The 22,512-nt window shown below is 41.3% G+C and overlaps 1 protein-coding gene across 1 annotated transcript in view; it reads right to left on the bottom strand.

The window, feature by feature from the left end:
• ablim1b (actin binding LIM protein 1b) overlaps positions 1 to 22,512 on the bottom strand; it is a 252,406-nt gene that overhangs the window by 135,592 nt on the left and 94,302 nt on the right. The window contains exons 3-4 of the mRNA XM_060841799.1: positions 18,857 to 19,040; positions 14,242 to 14,351 (exon numbers count right to left, since the gene is read on the bottom strand). Coding sequence (XP_060697782.1) covers positions 14,242 to 14,351; positions 18,857 to 19,040 — 294 coding nt within the window. The remainder of the gene's footprint in view (positions 1 to 14,241; positions 14,352 to 18,856; positions 19,041 to 22,512) is intronic.

The following is a 22,512-nucleotide window of genomic DNA, read 5'->3' on the forward strand; positions in this document are numbered from 1 at the left end:
TTGACAGCATTATTGAAAATCTCTTCCATAACTTCGCTGACAATGGAGGCTAGACTGACAGGGCAGTAATTGACTGCATTAGAGTTGAGTAAAAAGTGAGGTCTGCAGATGCTGGAGATCAGAGCTGAAAATGTGCTGCTGGTTAAAGCGCAGCAGGTCAGGCAGCATCCAAGGAAAAGGAAATTCGATGTTTCGGGCATAAGCCCTTCATCAGCCCTTCCTGATGAAGGGCTTATGCCCAAAATGTCGAATTTCCTGCATTAGAGTTGGCCTGTTTTTTTGGATATAGAATACACCAGGTCAATTTTCCACTTTGTCAGACAGATATAAGTGTGTAGCTATTCTGGAATTGTTTGGCCAGAGGCCCAGGTATTTCTAGAGCACAAATGTCATTGTTCAGTTATTGATTTTTCTGCAAAACACACAAGCTACATTTTCAATGTAAATACATTCACACAGCAAGAAAGCTGTTCAAACCTAAAACTGACTTATAGAATTCCAGCCTAATACCCTCCTATCAGCCAGTCAGATCATGGAATAGCAAGAGAACTGGCAGAAAAGCAGATGAACTCTGCAAATGTAAAGAGAAGAGCAACAAAGACTCAAAACTAGGGTAAAATACTTTAAAAGGTGACAAGGCAGAGAGGGCAGTAACCAGTGAGGGAGTCATTGTTTTGAAAGTCCAGGAAAATGAGTCTGGGCATTGATGATCACTTGCATAAGTACAGGGATTTAAATGGCTTTAAGGCAATTTGACAACTTGGACAAAGCTTGAAAATTAACAATCAGCAAAACTGTATTTGTCCGATCCCAAAGTATTTCCTTGAGCTCCCTATTCATCTAATTCCACATCCTTGACCCCAAGGAGCAAATTGTGCTGGAACCAGGGTACAAAAGAAGGACAAAACAGATGTCCAAAGGGAAATTTTGAACAGAAAGTAATCTAAACTATCAGCAATCTTGATTCAAAATTATGCATGAAGCCAACTGAAGTACGTCAGGCACAGCTCTACTCTGATCACACTCAGACAAACACTGGCCTCTCCCAAAACCAGCAGAGGGAATCAGGTAAATCAGAAAGGGTAAAAAAAGGTAAACGCTGACTGAAAGGAGGAATGAGGAGGCTTTAAGCCTTTTTACATAATTTTTGAATGGAAATCTTCTGCAAAGTTAAATATTTGCAGAATTTATTTAGAACAGGAAATGGGACTTCCTTTGAGCAATCATCCCATCCATTTTGAGTCCAGACTTTTTAAAAGGGTCCACATGCAGTCTTCAATCTTTGTATTCCACTGGAAATTCACAATTATGTCTTTCGTAGGGGTTTGTTCTTGGTGCAGGTGTTAATTGGAACTGCTTGTTGCCCTAACACATAGCAACAGTTGCTAGGGCAGAGGTTTCCATAGAGTAGGGTCAAAGCCACCACTGAGCCTCAGGGAGTCCCTGTTAACAGTTCTGAGTGTTTGGGTAGGAGTGTGTCTCTAGTGCAGACCCGTGATGGTGCAGTTATTTGGAACCAAGCACCTGAACAAAGCTGCTGACTTGACCCTGAGGAGAGCAGGTCGTTTTACAACCAACCACTCTGGGAATCACACTGTCCTCTTTGACAGTGACTCGATGAATATGGCATCAGGTTGCAGGAGATGAGAAGCCTCAACTCTTGCTCAAACCTTGGATGATAGACTAATCCTCACCACAACACTGGGTGAGATGATGTTGATATTGAGGGAAGATTGTCTCCAACGTTAAAAAATCCCCAAACTATTGTTCCAGTCTACATTGCATTTTGCCCTAACTGCTCTCTGTCCTTCCAACCTTATCATTCCTATTTTTGTGGAACTTTCTGTAGTGACTCTAGGCTTCTTCTTTTGTTGTTTTTGAATTTTTTCGGTTCCATTTACCTTCAGATTAATTCAAATAAAAAGTTAAGATTCAGTCCAGTTTAATCTGATTTGGCTGTCTCTTGGATGCCCAAACTAAAATTATTGTTGAGTTTTCCTAAACCTCACACCTTCCCCGAGTTTAGAATTAAAGGGTCCTGGTTTAAAACTGTTCAACTTTATTGCCCCATATATCTGTCAACTTGACTCCTTTCATGATTAACTGAAGCTGTTTCATTGATTATTAGGGAAATAACTCAATCAGATCAATTACACTTACGCAATTGTCAACTCCCAAGGATAAGCAACTACAAGAGATGGAAAAGACTACCATCCAGGAATGGTCTGACAGTATCAAGGAAGTGCCTGAGAGCATTCATTCATTTTGTCATAAGAAATGAACTTGGCATATCATTGGTAAGTCATTTTCAAAAGGAAATTTGTCCTAATACTGAAAGCATTATGCCAAGATACCATGTACGTCTTACACCAAGAATACATGGGTGTTGAATGTACAAGACAGCTGAAATGTGAGTCTGTGTACTACCCAAGGACGAATCAGGACGTTCAATGATTTGTGAATGTACGAGACATGTCAAATATAAAAACCCCAGTAGTGGAGATAGTGGTTTACATTCGCATGATGTTCCATCCATTCCTTGGATAAAAACTGCAATGGACACATTCACAATGAACAGTCAATATTCATACAATAGGCTTTGTTTTCAAATTTCCAACTGCTGGACCTAGCAGCACAAGAGTATAAACATCACCATCAACGACCAGTAATTTCAGTTTACTCAGAGCAAAACCTCAGATAACAAACAACTGTAGACTGGTAAATGATACCAAGGTATATGTACTGAATGGGAAGTGACCTATATTACACCATCATCCTCATTCAAACAGTCTCGCAGAATATATCGAGGCAATGATTACCGAAGTTCAATTTTCAAAGCAAAATATTCCCAAAAGAGGGCAGCAGTGAGCGGTGGTTGAGGAGGATTCTGGGAACAGTCAGCTTGGTCACTATCCTGATCAGTTAGGATCTTCCTCATGATGGAATGCCAAATCAGGAGTTTTCTGAAAATGATCATTTACAGGAAAACATTTCCTGTTTTCTTTGATTTTCACATATGTTTCTTTCACACAGTTTTATATCACAAGGATGTTTCGACAACAAGGTGTATCCCCTTTTTTCAACCAACAGCTGTCACCCAGTATTGTAAAACCGAAGTCTGCCAATGCAGAGATCAAACGCACACCCAGCTTTATCATGGAGCAGTTTGGTTCAGTTAGTTAGAGCAGGCAGATCAGTAAGAAATATTTTGGTGGTTGTCTTCAATATTAAAGGGTCCAACAGCAGCTATGTTCAGATTTCCATTGCAAACATAGACAATGTTTAATACAACAAACCACGTGTTTCCCAAAAGATGTCATTAGTTTGGAATCCTATGATGATTTCAGGGAGACTCAACAAGTCTCGGAATTAGGCTGACTGCTCATGTGGAGGATAAAGACATTGTCTGAGAATTAGAACACTCAGAGAGGCTCAGACAGAGAAACTTGGGTTGAATTTGTACACCTTGCTTTATGGAATGGTTCAGTGTTTAGTGAGAAAGTTGACTGAGTGAAATGTTTCCACGTGGGATGACAATCGCTAAAAAGTTATTGTAACATTAATTATAATAAACAGAAGGTGGACTTGAGTCATGGCTAAGGAGAGTTCTGGGAGAAGTTGATTCACTCACCACAGCTGAGAATGGGATCACAAGGGACCTGGTGATTAAAAACTTCACCACGTAACTGCATACTCTCTGCAGCAAAGAGTAAATTAAATGGAAAATACCACATGGCTCAGAAGTGACAAGAAACAAAGGTCAAGAGTCACCGCAGATTGCAGGCAGTCACAGACTGATGCCAGGTGGCATAGGAGGATGTTCAGAGCAGGTCTCCCAGCTGCCCTCCATTACCAAATAGAGTGGAATGACCTGAATTTTAAACATCATTTCACTTTCGACAGATGCTATCAGACCTATAGAGATCTCCAGCATTTTAGATCCCCAATATCTGCAGTATGTTGCTTTTGCACATTAGACCTTTCTTTATGTTTCTGTAAGTGGCAGGATCCCATTGGCCAAACAGCAGAATTCAGCAATCTTTCTGAAATAATCAGTTCCACTCGACATATACTGTTCACTTTTAGTTAGTGTTTTTCTGCATCATATTCACTTTACAGCTGGTTCTGAAAATCAAACACTAGATGGCAGACATGCACTACAGGATACAACAATCCGAGCAAGGATTGCAGAAGAGAACAGCAGTAAAATTGGCAGCTCATTCAATATTCTGCCCTATTTAAATAGAAATGAGAATGGGGAAGAGTTCACAGCAAACTGTTGATTCGCCACTGATGATTTTGCCCAAGTAAATTTTAATTCTCCTCTTCTTACCACGGTGACCCATCATATTTTGTTATATGATGGAACAGAAAGGAATCCTCATTGTGTCAGACAGATTAACAGGAGACCAAGGTTTGATGCAACCACAGACAGTGATCAGGGGAAGGATGAAGATAATATCAAGACATTGGAGTTCATGTCAAGAGTGAGACAATAATTTTGGTCTTCCCAATATTTAGTTCATCCAGTATTGGCTGCGAGACGAGCATTGTAAGAAATCAGAATCAGCAGTGGTCAAGTGGGATAGTTGGAGATCCTTTGATTTGCCCATACAGATCAAAATGGAATCAACTGTTTTTATAAAGCAACATGTAGCTTAATTCACTTGGAAGACAAAGGTCATCAAAGTGATTATTACCATAGTTAATTCAACTAAATGTGGAAGATCAATGGGAATTTCTCCCACAATAGATTCTTATACAAGTGATGAGCACTTCTGAGCAGTGACAACGATTTATCACAGTTTAGATAAAGCATCTTATCAGAATGTAGACCAGTCAAAGACGTACCATAAATGAAAACCCCCATCAGAAAAAGAAATGATAAAAGATTAAATTTTGCTTCAAATAGTACATTCTGTAAACGTACTAGCTCTTAGAAGTATCTGCAGTACTGCCGGATCGATGTCAATATAAATATTAAATGAGAATTAAATGCCATGCAGTGCTGGGGGCAACTGGTAGGATTTATGTTCCATTTGCAGTACTGGATTTTAAAGCATTTTCTGAAAACATCCAACAATCACTGGACAATAAAAAGGCCAATTCGGAAGCAGCACAGTTCCTCAAATTGACAAGAAAAGCTTGTTGTACATAATTTGTTGCTGTGACAGTATCTACAAAATGTCTCTTATATCATGAGAATTAGTTCTTTAAAATTCAGGGTTTAGTTGCTGGTCTAGTTAGCAAAGTGACAATATCATAGCACCAACTGTTTTTAAGGCATTTTCTCAGGCAATAATGTATTAACCAGAAAAGCTGAATTTCAAAGACAGCAAGTGTCTCCACAGTCTTAAACGCTATCAGATGAAATCTGGCAAAAAACACAATAATAGTTCATTGGAAAAGTGCAGCTCATAGAATCAGTATGAACTCAGTCAAGGGAATCAGACAGAGTGATAACAAGCCACAGGGCAAGAAACTGGGGACAGAGAAGTCAAAGCGCTGTGCAGAGAAAGGGAAAGCAGAGAATCAAGCATTGATAAGCACATCATCATTGTTATCATGGGCATCCAGCATCTACAGGAGACATGGAGCAATCATCCAGTTCAGATGGGGTGTGATATGGCACACCAATACTGATGGCTGAAGAAATCATTTCTTGAGAGGCAGTCTTAACATGTGCCACACATGAAGCTATCAAGTGTTGATGTAGGTTAATATACAACTAAGAGCTGCAGACATTGAAGTTGTGAAACTAAAACAGAAATTGCTGGAGAAACTCAGCAGGTCTGGCAGCAGCTGTGTAGAGAAAGCAGACTTAATGTTTCTAGTCCAATGACCCTTCTTTAGAAATGAAGAAAGGTCACTGAACAGAACTGAAAAAGAGTCACTGAACCACAAATGTTATTTCTGCTTTTTCTCCACAGATGTTGCCATACCTGTTGAGTTTCTCCAGCAATTTCAGTTTTTGTAAATTGTTGTTTCTGGCATTGTGTATGCTGCCAAGCTGCTGTGTTGACTGGTCACCACTGGTGGAGTACACCAGCATACAGAAGGTGTTGCCATTTTCTTAGGAACAGAACACATGAATAATTGAGCAAATATAGGAAGGAACAAGCCCAAAGTAGAAGAGCAAGGATACAAGGGCAATGTGAAGGTAAGTAGGGGCAAAAGAGGGAAAACCACAGCAGATCGTACACAGGAGAAAATGGAGAGCAAACATTTTGGAAGAAAGCATGGTGAAAGAAGCACATAGAGAGACCAGAGAATAAGAGAGACCAAGCCAACAATCTGTAGTGATTGGTCTTATGAGAAGAAGTCCACAAGATTTGGAGAAGTACACAAAATGATCAATGGTCAAGGAAGATATTCAACATTATAACTTGCAAGATGCTGAACTGATTTCCAGTATGCAAAAGCAAGATAGTAACTCATTCATCTCATGTCATTTCTGAGTAAGATTTTCCATTCTTGTAATCACATAGACCACTTAGTATGTCACAAAATTCTAACTCAATCCTAGCTGTCATTAAAATAATCTAACAATGTGAGATTTTACCCCATTCATGTAAAGAGTAACTTTTTTTTAATCAAATATTGCACAAATTGACAAAATAATCTTTTTTTCACTGCTATTAAATTAATAAACAGCAGAAACATTAGAAAAGGCTTGTCTTTGTCTGTTCAGTGTATAGTATTCTCTATGAAAATGATTAATAAGTTTGAATATATCTATACACACATAAAATATTAATTTCCATGAATTATACATGCTTGGTAGCAGTGTTACTTTCTTCTCTTTTATGGATGGATGGCAGTGATGCAGTCAACTAAATTTGTTTTTCATTTGCAGACTAGCTTTCTGGTGTCAAGTCAACCATCGCATGAGCTGCTTAAAGGCACATTAAATTTACCACTGCACCCAGTCCACACCATAAAGCTTCTGTACTTGTCACATTTGCAGTTGAAACTGGAAACGTTTGATGTACTTTAGAAATTGCTCTTGCCTGAGGAAACAGGACTGTCCCACAACAGCTTGTGCGATTTGTGAACATTGGGATAGCTATGGGACAACATTCCCATTAAACATTTCTCACAACTCACTGCATGCCTAGCATTGTCCCCCCCTAACCCACATGTCATGAACTTTCTATTTTAAAGCAGCTTCTCTTCAGGGGCTGGAATTTCAATCGCACACTCTATGTTCAATTTATTTATTTGGCAATCAGCCACTACTCTGAAAAAAGATCCCTGCATTTACTTCATGTAGAATAGGCCTAATTATTTGAGAAAGAAATATGTCTGTGTTAAACAGTGAAGTCACAATGCCTTCAAAGAACATTTCAGGGTGACAAAAGCAATGAAACAATCAGACATTAAGCTAAGGCAGGGTAGGAAGAAAGCAGACTGGTCTTGTTTTTTTTTGTTCTTTACAGTAAACTATGGTTATATGTGTCTTTTCTCTGTATTTTGGTGAAGAAGAAGTATTTTGATTGAAGAATTGGTTTTGCACCAGGTTACACAGGAAAGTGAGCAGTACACTGGGAATATTTGCCCAAAGACTTTGTTTGATTTTAGCTCACTCCTATCCTTAATCGCCCTCCAAAAGGTAGTGGTGAGCTGCCTTCTTGAACCACTGCAAACCACTTGGTGTAGGTATGTTTTTAGGGAGAGAGTTCTAGGATTTTGACCCAATGCCATAGAAGCAACAGCAATAAAACTCTAAGTCAGGATGGTGAGTGGCTTGGAGGAGAGCTTGCAGGTGATCTCATGTATCTCCTGCACTGGTCCTTCTAGATGGTAATCGTCATCAATTTAGAAGGTTCTGTCTAAGAAGTCTTGGTGAACTTCTGTAATGTCACACTTCAGTCCTACTGAGTGTCAATAGTGGAGGAAGTGAATGTTGGTAGATGTGGCACCAGTCAAGTTGGTCACTTTGCCCTAGATGGTGTCAAGCTTCTTGAGTGTTGTTACAGATGGTCGATAGGCTTCGGGAAATCAGGATACAGGTTACTTATTAAAGGATTCCTAGCCTCTGACTTGCTCTTGCCACTATGTATTTGACTCACCCAGTTCAGTTTCTGGTCAATGTTTCCCTCAGGATGTTGACAGTGGGGTATTCAGCTATGATAATGCCACTAAATGTCAACAGACAATAGTTAAGATTCCCTTTTCATCAATTTCAGCATTCCTTCTATGGTGCTTATTAGTCAAAAGTTGAGTGGAAAAACTGACTGACTAACTTATTCAAAGCCTATTTCATACAATGCCTCTTGAGACTCAGAGGTCACTTTCCATTTGCTAGTAGGCGCTTATGGAAACTGGACACAGCATGCTCCAGATAAATGATATATGGGTGGGATTTGCAGAATAATGAACACAGCTTTTCCTCTTGCGTAAGTAGTAGTAAACCCCATATTTGACAAATATTGCTAATAAATAAGTATGAATGCAAATCTTTTATGATGTTGAGTACACACTGTATTGTTTAATGAACAGATGCGAGGGAAGTAAATGTTTAAGGTCAAGAAATGGTTTACAGTATGTACACAGGATATGGCTTTTGTAAAACAAATAATGCTTCTACTCGCAGCCTCTGCAGTATGAAAATGGAAATCTGAGGGAGTAGAGCTGAAAACAGGATTAGTTATTCAGTTCTCTGCAGTCCAACATTTGTTCTAATTGTGATGAAGTTTCACTCAACTAGTATCTTATAAAATAACATAAGAATCTATCAAAATATTCGCTCATAAATTATGATGTGTGGGTGCATTTTGCTCAACTGGCATCCAGCCAAATTTCATTATCTCACACTGTGTAATTGGAGAGATCTATCCAGGTTAAACACTAAAGTCCCTATACACCACAAAGGAGTGTGCTGAGACATACAGAATGCTTTCCATTTTAATTGACATCATAGCACGGCAGGAGGCAATGGGCAAAACTTCCTTTATCATGTAAAGTGCAATGGGTGTTAGATTTCATGATTTTTGTGTGTGTGGGGGTATTTTGGCCCATTGTGATTATTAAAACAATAATAAAAGTTTGTGCAAGATTTATTTTTATTCAAATGCTCTCCCAATCGAATTGAAAAATAATAGGCCTGCCTTGGTGCTATTTGATATTTTGTAGAAACGTCAATTTACTGCCTCCTGGGGAAGGGAATCTCCTGAACTCCGGTCTTTCTTTTTGACACATCCAATCCCAGAGCATCTCCTGAAAAAGAAATCTCACAGGAAGGAAACAGGGTTCGGGTGTACTGAGTGTGTTCAACTTCACACTCAAGATTCGGTTTAAATCTGATCAACTTGTTAAATCTGAATCCCCAGCAGGAAATGTGATTCCCTTGGGCTTGGCAGTTCTGGTATAACTCTAGGATCAGCAGGTTTGAAAGGCTGCTGTTGGCAGCAATTAATGCTTCTCCTAAAGAGTTAATTTTCCAATGTTTACAGTTACATGCAGCCTCAAACATGCTAAATTGTTTTTATAGGTAAAAACAATGACTGCAGATGCTGGAAACCAGATTCTGGATCAGTGGTGCTGGAAGAACACAGCAGTTCAGGCAGCTGCTCATTGGATGCTGCCTGAACTGCTAAATTGTTTTTATGACAATTACAGAATACACATGAATCTCATTCCACTGTTGAAATATTCTGCAAGTCTGCTTTCTCTTTTTGCAGCAATGAATCTTGTGTAGAAACAAAGGACAGTTAGTACATTGAAAGAGACCATTTGGTGTATTGTGCACATGTTGACTCTCTGCTAGAACACCCCAGTCCCACTCCCCTGTCTTTCCCTGTTTTTCTGACATGGGCTGGGTTTTTTGAGGTCCCATAATCCTTACATACAGCCAGCAGGAAGACCCCCATTGAGGAATGAACAACTATGATATTGTCATCTAATAATCAACTGGTGATTAATAGTTGGGGCAGGACTTGCACCTCTCAGGGACAGGAAGTCTTGCTTCAGAAGACTGCAGGTCAATCAGATGGCCAGCAGTTCTGTGATCCCTGAGAACCAGGGATGAGTGTTGGACACTGCTGGGGCGTGAGGCAGACACCAGTGGAGATCACTCTTCCTCCAACATTGTAAAATTTCACATAGGACAGGGATAGGTGGACAATGCGAAGGCCACATGTTGGATTTTACTCAACACCCCCTCCTCCACCCCAACGTTTAAACCCTACTAGCAGGAGTTTACAAACCAACCCCAGGCACTTTACATTAATGATAATAAATCAGAATAACAAGGAGAAAATGTAAAATAGTATATTTCACACACTAACTGACCATTTGTCATATGTAACATTATATACGGAGTGTCAGTCTGATATTGAACCACAGAGAACACTGCATCCAGTGTCTGATTTCAAACAGAGGTCAGGACAATGACAAGAGGCTACTTTTAATGTATCCATGTTATTTTATTTTCAAAAGCACCCTCTGTTGGCTCTTACTAAGACCTGAATTCTGTTTCCTAACACATTTGAAACTGATTTTTAAAATTCTCCACATTTCCAGTTGTTCCAATATGCACAGGTCCCAATGTGACACCAATTCCCAATGCTGTTGTTGCAATGGAGAAGTTCCCCTAGAATTTAAGGTGGATACCCCAGATATCAGACTCAAGCATCCCACAAGAGTCCAAAAGAAAATGTCAAATGGAAATTAAATACTGTTGAGAGAGATAGATAAATAGAGACAGAGATAGAGAGATTGATTGAAAAACAGATGTTAAGATGCATCACTGAGGTAACGAGGCACATCCTTCTGTGAGTGCAAGCACAAGATTTAGTCTGCAAGTGTAATTGTTTTGGACAAATCATTTCTTGTAGGAAATAGTTCCACAGATGCTCTCAGAAATGACAGCTGTTTACTTCTGGGATGCTACCAAAACAATTTGACTGAAATTTTCCATTTTGGAGTCAAATTACCACAGTGAGCATTTTAGATGGCACCATATCTGTCATGATTTGGAAATGCTGATGTTGGACTGGGGTGTACAAGGTTAAAAATCACACAACACCAGGTTATAGTCCAACAGGTTTAATTGGAAGCACACTAGCTTTCGTAGCGACGCTCCTTCATCAAGTGATCACCTGATGAAGGAGCGTCGCTCTGAAAGCTAATGTGCTTCCAATTAAATCTGTTGGACTATAACCTAGTGTTGTGTGATTTTTAACTATATCTGTCATTACTCAGAGTGAATTACCTCATGTAATTACATCCTTTTCATCCTTTAATCTATGTAAGCAAGATGTTGTGCATTTGATTTGGAAAACATGGTGAATAAGAAGGGAGTCCTCAACCCTGGTGGAAACTTCTGAAGTCAAAGGTTCTTGAGACATATTTAACGTGAGCCTGAACACCACTTCACTCACTGCAGTAACCTTCCATGAGCATCCCAGGAGCCTAATGGACAAATCCCACCCTACCCTCTCTCTTCTCCCTATACATTTCCCACCCCTCCACCTCAAAAGCCAAGAAATGCCTGTGAAGCTGAAAATGGCATCCAGATTTAGTGGTGCTGTCCATTAGCTGTTGCTTGGTACACTTAATGGTAAGGCCCTAGGGAGTGTTGCTGAACAAAGAGACCTTGGAGTGCAGGTTCATAGCTCCCTGAAAGTGGAGTCGCAGGTAGATAGGATTTTGAAGAAGGTGTTTGGTATGCTTTCCTTTATTGGTCAGAGTATTGAGTACAGGAGTTGGGAAGACGTGTTGCGGCTGTACAGGACATTGGTTAGGCCACTTGGAATATTGCGTGCAATTCTGGTTTCCTTCCTATTGGAAAGATGCTGTGAAACTTGAAAGGGTTCAGAAAAGATTTACACGGATGTTGTCAGGGTTGGAGGATTTGAGCTACAGGGAGAGGCTGAACAGGCTGGGGTTGTTTTCCCTGGAGCGTCGGAGGCTGAGGGGTGACCTTATAGAGGTTTATAAAATCATGAGGGGAATAGATAGGATAAATAGACAAAGTCTTTTCCCTGGGGTGGGGGTGTCCAGAACTAGAGGCCATAGGTTTAGGGTGAGAGGGGAAGGATATAAAAGAGATCTAAGGAACAACTTTTTCACGCAGAGGATGGTACATGTATGGAATGTGCTGCCAGAGGAAGTGGTGGAGGCTGGTACAATTGCAACATTTAAAAGGCATCTGGAAGGGTATATCAATAGGAAGGTTATGGGTCGGGTGCTTGCAAATGAGACTAGATTAGGTTTGGATATCTGTTTGGCATGGACAAGTTGGACAAAAGGGTCTGTTTCCATGCTGTACATCTCTATGACTCTATGAGTCACTGAGAGAAGGATCTCCTCTTTCTGCGAGCTGGCACCACGTGTCTATCCTCATGAACCATCTGCAGCCTGGGACCAAATAGCAGTGCAGGTCAGAAACATAACCCCAAGATGTGCAAGAAAAAAAACTGAATGATTTGCCGAGTTCCACATGGGTAAGTGGCACTATCTTATCTCTGCTACCTCATAGTCACATTCATTGAGGACTGAGACATAGAGCAAACAAAGAAGAGGCATCCAACTACACAAACGGAAACATAGCCTGAGCAAAAAATCTCACAAGCCAGGTCAGTCATCCTGAAGCAAGTCACTATAAACATGTCTCCACCATCTCTATGAAAGTTATCTAGATGATCATCCCCCTCATCTTCCGCCTGAGAGGTTTCCTCACATTTCTGCATCTCTTCCCCAGCCAACACATCGCCCTTGAGATTGATATTGCAGACAGTGCAGTACAAACAGTGATGCAGACACACTATCTGGGGTATACTGCTAGGTACAACCTGACTGATCCAGGCATCCTTACTCCTAGATGCCATATGATGTGTTCTTCAATAGACCTGGCTGAAGTCTGGGCGGTTTGCACCTTTGCTTGTTGCCAGTTTGATGATTTCTTAGAGTTGTCATCAGAGCTGAAAATGTGTTGCTGGAAAAGCGCAGCAGGTCAGTCAGCATCCAAGGAGCTGGAGAATTGATGTTTCAGGCATGAGCCCTTCTTCAGGAATACATTCTGAAACGTCGACTCTCCTGCTCCTTGGATGCTGACTGACCTGCTGCGCTTTTCCAGCAACATATATTCAGCTCTGATCTCCAGCATCTGCAGTCCTCACTTTCTCTTAGAGTTGTCATCAGTCAGGTATGAAGGAGGTATCCCTCTCACCCAAAAACCATCTTCCAACTTGGGAGGGCCTTTGAAAGAGGCTGGAACCTGTTGGAGATCCAGGATGCACCTCCTTAGATATCTAACAGAGACTTATTTTATATAGCTGTTGTACTCACAGCTGACTCAGACATCAAGGGATGGAATCTTTTTCCATTAATGAAGACTAATGCTTCATGATAGGACATTCTGGTTGCAATTGCACCCAGAACCTGCAGGGCAACAGCAAGGGCTGGATATTTGATCACCCTCACTACCTGACTCTCTGTGTCAAGAAACAAAGAGATGATCTGGTAGGCTATTACAAAGACAATGTCAGTGACATTCTGAAAGCACTTGTGAGCTGCTGCCTTGTGAGCCACTTGTGAGCTGTGAAATGCTCAGGTGTCCCCAGTGGGTCTCTTAGGGTGATCTGACAAAAACTCCTAAGACGTCTGTTACCTGAGGACAAGAGGGATTGGATTGTCATCTAATCCATACAATCACAGGTTCTTGCCCAGCAACTGACATAGTTGAGACACAATGGCTTGCGGCATCCTGAATGGTCTTCAACACTGGCTCTTGTTCATCTACAGCTATCTGTACCCAGATTGTAGATGCTGCCCTAAAGCCTTCTGTCCCCTGCAATCACTTAGTCTTTCTGCCCTGCATTTATCAATATAAGATTTACGTGTAATTTTGTATGTTTCTAGAATGAAAATAATTAAGGTATGGGGGTATTTAAGTTATTTTATATTACTGTCTGAGTAATTGAGAGGCCTAGACTAATAATTCTGCAAAATAAGGATAAATTCCATAGCAGTAGGTGGCGAATTTAAATTTAGGTAATAGATCCAGAATGCAAAGCTAGCTTTGATAACCGTGACCATGCAACTTCTGCCTTGTCATAAAAGAAATCTGACACACATTTTTCGACTCATGTATCTGGAACCAGTATGAAAGATGAACTCGTTCAGTTCATAGAGTGAAAGCTATCAGCCTTAATAGAGCTTTTCAGGACAACTTGTGACTTGGATATCCCATTGCTAAGTTAAATTTTGCCAAATTTCTCCCTTATGTATACTCACTGCTGCTACTGACAATCTCTTTGGGACTCAATGACTTTGGCTGGGCACAGTGCTCACACAGACAATCCTTTCCATTGAAAGTCACACGGTCCCCTGCTGGGAACGGGCGTCTGGAAAACAGGAAGAAAAAGCATTGTTAGCAAATGCTGAATAACAGCAAATAGCTAAATGAAAATGTCAAAATATGCTGCTCAAATCGTTAAAAACGGTATTAACAATCTGCGCTTATCTCACACTATTCATATTCTCAGGACATCTCAAACTGTATTACAGCCAACAAATTACACTCAGTGCAGGGAAATGCTTTCACCGATCTGTGCACAGCAAGTTTCCTCCCAGCACCCGGCATGACCAAAGCACTGATGATGTTAGTTGAGAGGTAAAACATTGGCCAAGACACCAGGGACAACTCTCTTCTTTTTTCCAAATAGTAGTGAGACCAGATTGCACCTTGGTCCAATCCAAAGTGCTAACTACCTAGCCTCCCTACAACTGTGCTCTCTGAATGGATCTTAAATCTGCAACTCTTTTGCCCAGAGAAATGAATATTTCCGACTGAGCCAGAACTGACATGATAACAAGACAAATGTATCACTCCTGATAATGACAGGGACAAAGCAGGTATTGGCTTTCGCAGATTTCAGCATAAGAAAGACAACTTCCTGTTACTATAAAGTCAACTGAGGACTTGTTTTCCAAATATGAGAGAAATATGCTGTAGAGAGAATAAAGGACAAGCAGAATCTCCCTATCACCATTTAAGGTCCACAAGTTAACTAATCAATCTGCAGTTGGACAATGAGACTATCCAACAAATAAAATTATTAGATTCTTTTGCAGGGATAACAGTCAGATTATTAAATTCACAATGTAATTATAAGGATTTAATTTTGTTCTTTCCCATTGTTCAGATATAAACTTAGAATGGAGTGGTGAGGGTGCAAGTGGAGTGGGGAGGTCTGGCCTACTCAGGCTTTGGGTGGGAATGGGGAAGGCACTTCCATCATTGATTGATTGATTGACTGATTGATTTATTGTCACATGTACTGAGGTACAGTGAGAAGTTTTGTTTACAAGCAGTATAGGCAGATCATGGTAAGTAAGGATATGCATATCATAGGGTGAAGAAAATCTTGGACAGAGACATTTGGTTAGGTTGCATAGGGTATGTGCTTGGCAAGAACAACATTAGTTAGATCAGCAGGATTTGAAGTTACCGAGTCCATTCATGAGTCTAATAAAGGCAAGAAAGAAGCTGTTGTTGAACCTGCTGGTGCATGCATTCAAGCTTCTGTACCTTCTGCCTGACCAGCGGTTGTAGGAAAGCATTACTGGGATGTGATGGGTCTTTGATGATGTTGGCAGCCTTTCTGTGCCAACGAGCTATGTAAATAGAGCCCATGGCTGGAAAGTTGGCTTCCGTGAAAGTCTGGGCTGTGCACACAATGTTCTGTAGTATGTTATGGTCCTGGGCAGTGCAGTTGGTACACATCTGGACAGTATGCTTTCAGTGGTCCATCTGTAGAAGTTAGTGAGGGTCCTTGTCAGCATGTCAAATTTCCTAAGCTGCCTGAAGAAGAAAAGGTGCTGTTGTGCCTTCTTGACTGTCACACCTACATGGGAAGTCCAGGACAGGCTGTCGGTTATGTCACTCTGAGGAACTTTGTTTTTAGATTAGATTGCTTACAGTGTGGAAACAGGCCCTTCGGCCCAATAAGTCCACATTGACCCGCCGAAGCGCAACCCACCAATACCCCTACATTTACCCCTTACCTAACACTACGGGCAATTTAGTATGGCCAATTCACCTGACCCGCACATCTTTGGACTGTGGGAGGAAACCGGAGCACCCGGAGGAAACCCATGCAGACACGGGGAGAACGTGCAAACTCCACACAGTCAGTCGCCTGAGTCGGGAATTGAACCCAGGTCTCAGGCGCTGTGAGGCAGCAGTGCTAACCACTGTGCCACCCACAAACTTGACGGTCCTCTGAACCCCAGTTCCATTGATGTAGATGGGGGCATGTTCTCATCCTTTCTTTCTAAAGTCAATGATCAGTCCTTTCATTTTGCTGACGTTGAGAGAGAGGTTGTCCTCATTGTACCAAGTCACCAAGCCCTCTATCTCCTTTCTGTATTCTGATTTGTCATTATTTGATATCCATCCTACCACAGTGATGTCGTCAACAAACTTGTAGATGTCACTGTTTCAGAATTTGGTAACACAGTTGTGGGTATACAGGAAATACAGTCAGGGGCTGAGAATGCATCCTTGGGGGTCTCCAGTGTTGAGTGTTATTGTAGAGGAGGTGCAGTTGTCTATCTTCACTGACTGCAGTCTGTGTGTCAGGAAGCTGAGGATCCAATTGCAGAGGGCAAAGTAGAGACCTAGGTCTCAGAGTTTTGAGATCAGTCTGCAGGGGATAATGGTGTTGAAGGCAAGCTGTGGTCTATGAGCAGGAGTCTGACATAGATCTGACATACGTATCATCAGTTTACCCACCAAATCTCCCATTAGCCTTTACAACATTGCACCCCCACCCTAGGTCTCCTCTCCTGTACTCACCAAGATATCCCTTGATGCACCTTTATCATGGCTCCCTGGATTTAGAATCTGCTGACAGCTGTAGTCCCAGCAGTGGCTACTGATTCCCAGTGACACTGTGGAGGTTACAGAATGTCTGGGCAGCCAGACTGACCAACAGCTCCCTCAGGCAGGATGTCTTCCTGAGTGAGGGACGTAAATCCTGTCTTTAGACAATAATAGGCACAGAGCATTTACTGGCCATGGCACTGCAAATATCAATGGGACGTTCCCTCTTGACATTTCTGGCAATGGGACAGGAAACCCTACTATCCAAAAAATCTTGCCAATGCAGTTAACTACTGCAAATTCCATTGCGATTGAGAAAGAAAATCAATGTATATATATTTGGTATCTGACAATATCATTGTATGGAGCTTTAAGATCCACATCCAAACACCTCATCTACTGTGTCTGTTGCTCTCAATGTGGTCACCTCTACATTGGGAAGATAGAATGCCAACTCACGGAACTTTTCAGAGAACATCTCTGAGACACACGTATCAAACAACCCCACCGCCCCGTGGTCGACCACTTCAACTCCTTCTCCCATTCCGCCTGGAAGAAGAACGCCTCATCTTCTGCCTTGGGACTCTCCAACCACACAACATCAACGTCGATTTCACCAGTTTCTTCATTTCCCCAGTTTTTTCATCTCCTCTTGCCCCACCTTATCCCAGATCCAATCTTCCAACTTGGCACCATCCTCTTGAATTGTCCTAATTGTCCACCTTCCTTCCCACCTATCTGCTCCACCATCCTCTCTGACCTATCACCATCACCGCCCACCTGTATCCACCTATCATCTTCCCAACTACCTTCCCCCCAGGCCCAACCTTACCTCCAACCTCCTTTTTCTCTTTCAGCCCCCTTCCCCCCACCCCGTAACTTTCCTGGATGAAGAGCTTATGACTAAAACATCGATGTCCCTGCTCCTCAGATGCTAAATGACCTGCTTTGCTTTTCCAGCACTACATTTTTCAACCCTGGAAACCAACCTATATAAACCAATAACTTTTAAGCTGATGTTACACGTAAACCGATTCCATAGTTTCAGGTTGGCAAATTTGGTTAAATGGAACACATACTGGTGTAAATCATAGTAATGGGATGTACAAATCATGGTGCACACAGCTGATATAGTAGAAGTAGAGCAGTTATAGATTGCATACGTACACCTCAGTAGAAGGGCACAACTTCAGACATATTCCTTGTGTAACAGCTATTCACAGGTAAATTGCATAGTCGTTATTGACGGGATAAATCCAATCAATTTTAACTTTTGCTGAATTTCTACAAGGGCCACTGAAAAGGAACAGTTGGTAAGTGGGTTAAGGGGAATAGGAGGAGGAGAGTGAAATCTAAAACAGCAGATGGTCATCTGTCGGGATTACAAGAACAGTCCCTGGTGCTCCATTAAGAAAAAGATTTTGGAGCGCCTCACAGTTTAGAGTGAAGAGGACAACATTTTCTTGGATGACAGAACAGGCTTGATGGGTTGAATGGTAGACAAGCAGGAGGCTGGAAGAACACAGCTAGCCAGGCAGCATCAGGAGGTGGAGAAGTCAATGTCTCACGTGTAACCCTTCTTCAGGCTCTTGGTCCTATTTCTTATTATCTTATGATCTGTTGGTAGCAAATACAGAAAAACTATGCCCTTCTGTTGGACAAAATGACAGAAGATTGGCAATTTATTATTATGACCAAGGGTGAGGAGAATGGTTCGGCAAAATTTCTCACACAGCGCTTTGTTGGAATGTGGAATATCTTGGTACTGGGAGCAGTTGAGACAAAGACCATAAGGAATATTTGGATAATTATTTGAAGCAGAGAAAAGCATGGCAATAGGAAGACAACAGGACAGCTCAATTAGTGACAGATTACTGTATGTCAGAACAGACACATTGGTTGTGTTTCAATGTTGTTAACCGTTATTGCACCATTGATATAACGTCAAGAATATTTCTGAATGGTAAGTTCTTATGATGTTTGCAGTTTTGCATTTTCCTCAGGTATTAAATGTAGTCTTACTTGCATATGGAGCAAACAAAGCATTTGGGATGATAGGTCTTTCCCAATGCTGTGACTACTTCTCCCTCCACAAACTCTCTGCAGCCCTGGCAACGAGTTCCATACAGTCGCTGGTAGTCCAAGGTGCAAAGGTAATCACTGTTCTTCATGAAAAATCCACCTTTGGCCAAGTCACAGCCACAAACTGGAAATAAATTGCAAATAAAATGGATGTTAGATGAATGTTCTTTAAACTCTTCAAAACAAAGAAATTCATATATGGGCTCCAGAACATTTATAGGCCAGCATCTACATTTGGCTCCAGTCCAGAGGAAGAAAACGAAGGATTGCCTCATTGCTAACGAGAAATATCCGTTCATCACAGAACAACCCAAAATTTAATCAGTGCTCATTCATTCTTGTTTCTGAAAGTCTGAAGTTTACAAAATAACCTTACAGGCATAACCATGTGGAACAGACTCTCAGACAGACATTCATCAAAAGTAATGCTCAGACTGTCATTTTTTTTTAAAGTTGTTTGATCATTTGCCAAACCTTCATTGAAGCAAATTATGAACAAGGACATTGTATCCAGTTATTACTTTTGTTCCCAACAGAAGTTTTATATTCTGTCTTCACAAACTCCTGTTTAAAATACCTTTATGAAGGGCTTCACTAAACTGTCTCTCCATGATTACAATAAATATCCAAAATATATATTAACTAGTTAGCTTACAACCCAGACAGACTTACTTATAATATCTAACTCACCTGGCATGGCCGTCTCATTCACTGAAGGTCAACTGGGAAAACTCCATCCAGCAACCTTTCAGTTTAGATTAGATTAGATTACTTACAGTGTGGAAACAGGCCCTTCGGCCCAACAAGTCCACACCGACCCATCGAAACACAACCCACCCATACCCCTACATTTACCCCTTCACCTAACACTATGGGCAATTTAGCATGGCCAATTCACCTGACCCACACATTTTTGGACCATGGGAGGAAACCAGAGCACCAGGAGGAAACCCATGCAGACACCAGGAGAATGTGCAAACTCCACACAGTCAGTCGCCTGAGTTGGGAATTGAACCTGGGTCTCTGGCGCTGTGAGGCAGCAGTGCTAACCACTGTGCCACCGTGCCGCCCACGAGACACAAGACACAGGACTGAAGCTTCTGTTTTCACTTGATGAGATTGCAGGAGGGAAACTCACTTATTTGGTCAGGATGCTGGCCTACCTGAATCCCACTCTCTTTCTGCCTTCATTCTCAACACAATTATATCTGCCTCTCTGCTTTCCTCAGCCCTAAAGAATCTGACACCAAGTATTGGGGAAAGAATCAAATGTACAACTTCAGGCCTTGGAGACAGACTGAGCTACTATTCTCAGTGACTTCCAGCTGAACCTGGAGAACAGCAGCCACAAGGTCTGGAGGTTTAAAGATTTGCTGGATCCCTAAACAAAAATGAAATCATCACTTTAGGACTGCTGACTGACACTGTAAGCAATTAATCAATTTTGCAAGAGCAGATTTCAACATCTTATTTTCCTTGCCCAGTGGAATCTTCAACTATTCAAAGCATCAATTTGGCATTCACAATACATGCTGGTAAAAAAGTTGAGTGGACCTTTAGTCTGGCAATTTAGTTCCTCTAACAGCAATTGCTTCTACACACAACTCCAAAACCTCTGCCTCAACTTTCACAGTCTGATACCCCAACCCCCTCCTCCCTGACACTATTTGCTTCAGTTGGGAAACACCTAAAGTACTGATCTCCTCCCCACATTCCTACAGGGCAAAATGATGAATAATGTGTGCCAAAGGTAGGCTACTCATAGCGTAATCCTGTCGCCATGAAAATACCAAGTTTGGATACATGTTGCCAGTACCAGGTTCATGACAAAATACCCACATTGGTGTGCTGGAGATTGGTGAAGTACCACATAGAAACAACTTTCCACCATCCTCTCTGACTCCTTAATGCCAAACAGTAAGTCTGTCTCATGAGGATGTTTGGCCTCCTATTAATTGCCTGCTACTTCTCAACTGGACACTCTTAGGTCATTAACGACAGTAACTGTATTCCAACAATTGGAGTTATAATTTTTCCATGGCCTGTCTTTCCATTCTAATGAACAGCTTATTTTATATTCGAGTTTGCAGCCCTGAGAATAGTCACCAAGCATAGGGTTAAACAGATTTTCTACTTTACAGGTGCGTCCAGGATTTTCTGCCTCCATATAGATTTACGGTAATTGCATTCCATTTCCTTCCTAAACAAAGAGTTGAACAGCTGGATGCAATATTATCAGAACAATTGAAGTGAACACCTCCAGGGTCCTTTACACATCACAAAACAAGTCACATTCTTAAACCACTCAACATTAATCTCTAGTTAAGATGAAATACGCAACCTGACTCTCAAATTTCTTGTTTTACAGGCCCACAAATACAGAGAGCAATTGATGTTTCTCACACTTCCATAGAACATTTTAAAGTATGATTAGATTAGATTACTTACAGTGTGGAAACAGGCCCTTTGGCCCAACAAGTCCACACCGACCCTCCGAAAAGCAACCCACCCAGACCCATTCCCCTACATTTACTCCTTCATCTAACACTACGGGCAATTTAGCATGGCCAATTCACCTAACCTGCACATTTTTGGACTGTGGGAGGAAACCGGTACACCCGGAGGAACCCACGCAGACACAGGGAGAATGTGCAAACTCCACACAGACAGTTGCCTGAGGCAGAAATTGCACCAGAGTCTCTAGCACTGAGAGGCAGCAGTGCTCACCACTGTGCCACCATGCCGCCCAAAAAATCTGGAATTAAGAGTATAGTGATTAGATTAGATTCCCTAGAGTGTGGAAACATGACCCTCCAAAGAGTAACCCATTTCCCAACATTTACCCCTGACTAATGCACCTCAATTTAGGCAATTTAGCATGGCCAATTCACATAAACTGCACATCTTTGGACTGTGGGAGGAAACCAGAGCACCCAGAGGAAACCCACGCAGACATAGGAAGAACGTGCAAGCTCCACACAGACAATAGTGACAATGTGGGTTAATCATTTTAGATTTGAACAATACACGACATAGTCTCTCTTCAGTCTTGTCTATCTACAAATATTGATCGTAGTCTGATATGTGTTAGCATATGCAGCAGTGCACTGTCCTGCCTATTCACATTTCAAATGGATCAATGTTAAATAGTCTAAAGGGAAAATATTGTGGTTATGCAGACTCAAACCCATCCCACGATGCCATTGAAGAATGACCATTGCAAAACTCTCCACCAACTGGGGACAAAATCTTCACGGGAAATCCACTGATACAGTACCTTTCTTCCAATTGCATGATAGGAATCATCCTGTAAAATGTGACTTGTAATGACGATGTTCCACTAATCTTGTCTTCCATCAAACACTAATCAGCTGTGCATGTCAAGACTGAGAAATAAAGCCACGCAGAACTCACTCTTGAGAATCAAAACAGTTGCAAGATAATGTCAAAAGCTTCACTCTGTTTGTGCAAATTCAAATACAAATATTGCATTTCTCCCATTCATAATTTGTGCAAATCATCCAGTCACAATACAAATAATGACTCTTCTGTGGATATTTATGTCATGTGTGTAGGGCTACAAAACCATTCAACAA

This window comes from Hemiscyllium ocellatum, chromosome 22 (assembly GCF_020745735.1).
Source record: "Hemiscyllium ocellatum isolate sHemOce1 chromosome 22, sHemOce1.pat.X.cur, whole genome shotgun sequence".
NCBI classification, from domain to species: domain Eukaryota; kingdom Metazoa; phylum Chordata; class Chondrichthyes; order Orectolobiformes; family Hemiscylliidae; genus Hemiscyllium; species Hemiscyllium ocellatum.